This window comes from Solenopsis invicta, chromosome 16 (assembly GCF_016802725.1).
Source record: "Solenopsis invicta isolate M01_SB chromosome 16, UNIL_Sinv_3.0, whole genome shotgun sequence".
NCBI lineage: Eukaryota > Metazoa > Arthropoda > Insecta > Hymenoptera > Formicidae > Solenopsis > Solenopsis invicta.
In genome coordinates, this window is record NC_052679.1 from 7,790,376 (window position 1) to 7,797,677 (window position 7,302).

Genomic DNA, 7,302 nt, shown 5'->3' on the forward strand with positions numbered 1-7,302 from the left:
TTTCATTTAATCACTGCCTGCACCAAACGTAACAAGCACGTCGCTGTGACGTGCTAACTCGTCGCATGTTACGTCTCAACGACGTCTCAACTGGTGTTCGAAACGTAATTGAGACGTCGCTGAGACGTAACTAACATCCTCATTTCTGGTGACAGCGACGTTGTAATGACGTGTATTTTGTGACTTATGCACTAATTGTGATCGGAAAATTATCGACCAATTTTGAAAAATTAAGATTGGTTTTTACTGCATTATGTACGTAAAATACTTGCTAGATAAAATGTATAATAGTTTTACACTGAGAGAAGAAAATGATTGCAATTACCATAATTCAACTGTAATTTATAGTGGTTTTTGGTGCAATCTATAAATTATAGTAATTCTGAATTATAATATTCTACTTTTTATGTATAGTTACATCTATTATGTTTATATGGTTCCAAATATTAGAAGTTTAAAAAGGTTAGTTTTATATGGTTTATATGGTTCCAAATATTAGAAGTTTAAAAAGGTTAGTTTTAATTACATAGTAAATTAAAATATCTTCCTCTTGATTTCTTTTTCAAGGGAATTCATCAGAAAAATTATTCTACTCTAATAGAACATCGGTGAAAAATCTTATAATGCTCCGCCTTTTATACCATTTACGTGTTTTCTTTCTTACGAGAAAACGCCATAACAACCATCTAGTGACGGTTTCGTGTACTACTATACGCAGAGAAAAAAGTATTTGTGACTATAATTGCATGGTTAAGGATGTTCTATTAGAGTAGAATAATTTTTCTGATGAATTCCCTTGAAAAAGAAATCAAGTGGAAGATATTTTAATTTACTATATGATTAAAACTAACCTTTTTAAACTTCCAATATTTGGAACCATTATAAACATAATAGATGTAACCATACATAAAAGGTAGAATATTATAATTCAGAATTACTATAATTTATAGATCGCACCCAAAACCACTATAAATTACAATTGAATTATGGTAATTGCAATCATTCTCTTCTCTCAGTGAAAAACTATTATACATTTTATCTAGCAAGTATTTTACGTACATAATGCAGTAAAAACCAATCTTAATTTTTCAAAATTGGTCTATAATTTTCAGGTCACAATTAGTGCATAAGTCACAAAATACACGTCATTACAACGTCGCTGTCATCAGAAATGGAGATGTTAGTTACGTCTCAGCGACGTCTCAATTACGTTTCGAACACCAGTTGAGACGTCGCTGAGACGTAACATGCGACGAGTTAGCACGTCACAGCGACGTGCTTGTTACGTTTGGTGCAAGCAGGGTCTATATATGAAGAAACCTTGATCTACATCCCAATGAGCAAACAATATTTTTTAATTGGTTTTTTAATAAAAATTTTTTCATATTTAATTTAATTATTGTATTATATTGATATATATTTTCTAATTGCATTCTTATTTAAACAAATAACAGAAAAATTATTCCAGATGCTATTTTACATTTGCGAAATTAGTAAAAATCTATAATTTTATATTTGTTTATATAAATAATAAGCTTTAATTATACATATTTCATTTTTTCGATAACGTATATTGACCTGATCTAACAATTATATACACATATCAGTATAAAGTATTCACAGGTCATCATGAAGGATTAGTTCGGAGCGATCACGGAGGTCAAGCAACGTTCACCGGAGTCTCGACTTGGATGGGTGACCGTTTGAAAATTTCCGGAAAAAATTCCTAAGAAATTAATTTCTTTTTTTGCAAAAATTGTTTTTGAAACTATTACAAAAATGTTGTTTTGCTCACGTAGATTCCATTTGAATGATTTACGTAAAAAAAAAATGCAATGAATTATATTTAATTAGGGATAGGAAACGGATTCAATGTGTTCAGTTTCTATAAAATTCAATACTTTTTTGCGGATTCAGAAACATGATTCATATGGATTTATCCAATTCAATCATTTCTCGTTTGCTGGGAGCACATACTTTTATGCAGTAAAAAGTAATTTTATAAATTTTTAATTTAATAAACTTATATATAATTAAAAAATTTATTTGTTAATTGGTCCATGTACGAATCACATGATTCGAATATTCATCGTGCGATGGTGCCATTAAAGTAACGTATAATGCCGCTATTGGTTCATGTTCAAATCATTTTTTATTTACACTCGCCACTCGCCACGAATATAAATTGCTTGTTATCTCTTGTGTTATTTGCTATAATTAGTTATCTTTTTAAATTATCACCTTTAGCTGTCTTATAAATATTGAAAAAACATTAACGCGCGCGTCGTCCTCGAATTTCCTGCAAGTTTCCGCGAGTTGCGAGCTGTTATCGATCAACAGATCGAGGTACGAGGTCTTTTCCGGGTTAACAAGGTCACCGCTTTATCGTGTCGCCTACGATCCCGGGGAAACCAGGCCGAACGAAACGAGGACAATACAAACGTGGGATTATTCGTCTTGCGGCAGTCGCGAATGAATGTTCTCGGATTTCGCTCCCTGCCTGCACCGGACGAAACAGAGACGTGCTGTTTTGGTCACAAAGTCACAGAAAATATAATACGTCGTTTGCACGTCGTTGCGACGTATCTAAATAATTTGAATGTTTCAATTAATTAGCTGTTTGTTGAATTTTTTTTTTGTATTATATTTTATATTTTAAAGATAAATAATATTTCACTTTTTAAAAATGATGTTTTTTATTTAATGTAATTAAATTTAACACGTAATTGTGAAGACGTTACGTAGAGTAATGTACAGTTGGGAAATATCGCGGTATCCAGCTATCCGGTAAAAATCACTATCTGATGCATCTCTCATAATTATTTCCTTAACCATGCAATTATAGTAACAAATACTTTTTTCTCTGCGTATAGTAATACAGAAAACCGTCACTAGATGGCTGTTATGGCGTTCTATTTCTCGTAAGAAAGGAAACACGTAAATGGTATAAAAAGTGGAGCATTATGAGATTTTTCACCGATGTTCTATTATAGTAGAATGATTTTTCTGATGAATTCCCTTGAAAATGAAATCAAGTGGAATATGTTTTAATTTACTATATGATTAAAATTAACTTTTTTAAACTTTCCAATATTTGGAACCATATAAACATAATAGATGTAACTATACGTAAAAGGTAGAATATTATAATTCAGAATTATTATAATTTATAGTTTGCACCGAAAACCAATATAAATTACAGTTGAATTATGGTAATTATAATTATTCTCTCTTTTCTCAGTGTAAAACTATTATACATTTTATCTAGCAAGTATTTTACGTACATAATGCAGTAAAAACAAATCTTAATTTTTCAAAATTGGTCGATAATTTTCAGGTCACAACTAGTGCACAAGTTACAAAATATACGTCATTACAACGTCGCTGACACCAGAAATGGGAATGTTAGTTACGTCTCAGCGACGTCTCAATTACGTTTCGAACACCAGTTGAGACGTCGCTGAGACGTAACATGCGACGAGTTAGCACGTCACAGCGACGTGCTTGTTACGTTTGGTGCAGGCAGGGAATTGATTTAATTAAATTGATGTAATTGTTAAAATAATTAAAGAGTGTAGAATTTAAAAATATCAATTTGTGATTACTTTTGCGGTTCATTGTAAAACTTGTTTCAAAGTTCAAAAGAACTCGTGTCCAAATCGGACTTTTAAATCGGAATTGCAACCTGATCGTAGCACTGGTGATTAGTCAATCAAATCTGGCCCTAAAAAAAAATCAGTAAAATATTATGAGTCATCAGACTCGGAATAATTGAATTTTATTGATTTCAATTCTAATTATATATCAATAACAATATCATAACATAACCGGAAAACGTCTATGTAAACTGTCATTAATTTTTTTTTAATAAAAATTTTATTTTTTACTGTCAAATTACTCGTTTTTATTCAATAACAAAACACTACATTAAAATGTTTTAAAATTCTGTTTAAAAGCCGATAAAAATAGAAGTGTCCGATTTAGACCGGAGGTTTAGACAGGAGGTGGTCCGATTTGGAACCAGCAGTTCCAAATTGGACTAAAAAAAGCATTTTTACATTTTCCATTATAGTTCAAGACAGGTGAGAGAAAAATATGATACGTAAAAATGGTACAAATAAAAAATGAAGAGAATTAAATTATTTTTCCAACGGCATCTTCGTTTTTACAATCGGACTTTCTTTGTGTCTCATAGAGAGCAAAAACTGTAAATAGGTCCGACTCACCCCAAATTACCCCACTCACCCCAAATTACCCCACTCACGCCTAATTATATATAAAAAATTTTTCCTCGCGTCTATGTGTAGTCTCTTGGTATCGAAAAACAGATAAAAGAAAAGCAATACGGAAATTTGCTGAAAGTATTTATTTAGTTTGACATAAAGAAGATTTGGGCTATTAACATTAATGTTTATATTAATACATAAATAGCATATATGCACAAATAATAAATGGACCTTCCTCGATTGTACTAAATAAAAATATTTATATCTTTTAACTTTGTCAAATAAACAGTTTAGAGATTCTTTCTAAGTCCGAAAGTCCAAAATTTCTTTTACATTACTCTAGATAAATACTTACCTTCAGCAACTTTTCACATTGTTTCTTTTCTATCTTTTACTAAGAGATACAAACCTCACGGAGTAATTTGTAAGTAAATAAATTATCGGTATTTGAATTAAATTCAAAATTTCTCTTGTTAGTTTAGGTATTATCGCGTAACACATGTAAATCGTCATAAAAATCGAGAAAAATTTAAACCGCTTATACAATACATAAAGTACAAACTGTCCACAATTTCACTTAAGGACGCGTTATCGATGTCGAATCGACATTAATTCCATTATTATTTCTCGCTGAGTATAATGTAGAAGATAATAGGAAGTACTATTTATAAATTTTTGAAAAACAAAAAACTAATATCAGCATTTACACAAGAATCACATGAATTAATATACAGCCATCTTAATCATAAAAAAAACATGCATACATATTGTTATTTAGTATATTAGCAAAGCAAAAAATGGAATTACATACGACTATTTTTTAATCTTTATTTGTACTTTTTCCACTGAAAAAGGCTCGATTGAAATCAATGACACAAAACATCTAGTGCAAACAACAAAAATTCCTTTCATCGTTTCTTGTTATGAAATCGTCAGTTTACAATTTATAGCAATAATTATTGTAATTTTATTCAAAAAATGACAGGATCGTCATTGTTGTAAGTCGTACTTTTAACATTTGTTAAACGTTTAAATAATTAGAATTCAATAGATTATAAAAAATGACGCATTCTGTAACTTGCGATAGTATTTCATGACCTTTCGACATTTTCATATTTGACATTTACAATGTATAAATTGCTTTTTTGATCACGTTTTTATGTTTCTTTAAACATACGTATGTATTTGGTATATATACTGGGTACATATCGAAGCAGAGATCAATGTTTAGGGAACTTTCGAGACTTTTGGTGTGAAGAAGGTAACGAAATTTAACCAGACATAAAACAAAAGATACAGAAAATATAAGTTTCACAAGAAAAGATTTTAGTTTGTTGTTTTTGTTATTATTGGTTCGTAATTTATAACAATTTTATTCCTAACGCGACTAAATCATTATTGCATATTGCTAAGTTTTAGAACATAATACAACGAAAATGGCTCCTCTTTTATCTAAAACAATGTGGGAAACGATGGAGGAAGAAACTCAGGCAATGATGGCAGTGTGGCCGGAAATTGTTCATGACATCATGGAACATATCAAGAACAATCCTGATATTGATAAGTGGATGAACAAAGTAAGCATTATTGATTAAAATATACAATATAGCTAATGTAGGAAATAAAAAATTATTACAAATTATTTTATAGATTGATTGACATATATTACAATAAATTCTTTTAAAATAACTAGAAACGATAAGATAATATAAAATAGATACTATAAAATAATGTAACACATAATTTCTCAAATAGCTATGAACAATTTATATAAAAATTTTAATCAAGATATTTAATGATAGCAATAATATAAAAGTTAATAAGAATGTTAAGAAATCTAAAAAAAAAGTAAAAATGTATAAATAAATAAAAATAATGATATTTTATACCGTTAAGTGTTTTAATAACATAAAAGTAAATCTATAATTAAATTTATATTACCCATAAATTTGAACAAGCATGCAGATTGATACATTTTTATATAATACAGGTATTACAATATAATGTCTCAGAAACAAAGCATCTTCATAGCTTAACAGTAGTTTATGCATATAAATCGATAACACCTAGTGAACAGCAGACAGAAGATAACATTCGCTTAGCAAGGATTTTAGGATGGTGTATGGAAATGGTGCGTAATCCTTTTTTTCGAAACTTGGGGTTTTTTTCACAAACAAATTTAAGTTAATTTAATATCGTTAAACATCATTAAACACGAGATGTACGAGAGTCATTTTTAAAATAAGAACCGATTGTGTATCGCGTCCGCGGTGGCTGTCACGTGACGTCTATTTAAGGTTAGCCATTCTTGGTCAGTCCCTCACTATGCCTCCATTAAGTTTCACGTCTCTGCCGGTGTTGGTTGTGTGGTTATACTACTTTGTTTGTCGCCATGTCAATCAGTAATCCCGCCGATTGTGAAGGGCGTTCTGTTATTCGGTTTTTAAATGCAAAAAAGTTCTTTCTGCTGAAATTCATCGGCAGCTTGTTAAAGTTTATGGTGAAGGTGTAATGAATGATGGAAATGTGCGTAAATGGTGTAGGTTTTTTAATGAAGGAAGGACAAATAAACGCTCGGCCTCACGTTGCGGCAAGAACATAAAGGCAACTGGTCAACTTTCATTGGGAATTACTGGATCATTCACCATATAGCTCTAATTTAGTACCATCGGACTTTTATCTTTTTCCAAAACTTAAGGAATTTCTTGGTGGAAAGCGATTGGAAAATGATGACCGATTAAAAGAAATTGTTACTAACTGGTTTAACGGTCAGACGGCAGAGTTCTTTAATGAGGGGATCCAAAAGTTGGTGCCACGACTTAACAAATGTTTAGATATTAATGGCGATTATGTTGAAAAGTGAAAAAATATTCATATTTTATTAGGAGTATAAATAAGTTTCCGCCGTTTCACAAAAAATGGCGCCACTAGTATGTTATGGTTGAAATTGTCTGTTGTAAAACGTTATATCGTAAGGTTGGACATCTGGCAACAACATAACCTTAAAATATTAGCGATTTTGTATCAGCATCATATATCTTTTTTCGTGCGAAAATGTCGAGTTTTGAGCCGAATA

At 30.6% G+C, this 7,302-nt stretch overlaps 1 protein-coding gene across 1 annotated transcript; it reads left to right on the forward strand.

Moving 5' to 3' along the window:
• Positions 1 to 5,352: 5,352 nt before the first annotated feature.
• On the forward strand, positions 5,353 to 7,064 carry LOC105203538 (farnesyl pyrophosphate synthase). The gene is made up of 2 exons (XM_039459153.1): positions 5,353 to 5,803; positions 6,217 to 7,064. Exons 1-2 carry the CDS (start codon positions 5,663 to 5,665, stop codon positions 6,412 to 6,414), a joined length of 339 nt encoding a protein of 112 aa, XP_039315087.1. The 5' UTR covers positions 5,353 to 5,662; the 3' UTR covers positions 6,415 to 7,064.
• The last annotated feature ends 238 nt before the right edge of the window (positions 7,065 to 7,302 follow it).

Coding starts and splice junctions, on each gene's coding strand:
- LOC105203538 (XM_039459153.1), top strand. CDS start 5,663: ATGGCTCCTCTTTTATCTAAAACAATGTGGGAAACGATGGAGGAAGAA. Junction 5,804..6,216: donor TTGATAAGTGGATGAACAAA/GTAAGCATTATT, acceptor TATATAATACAG/GTATTACAATATAATGTCTC.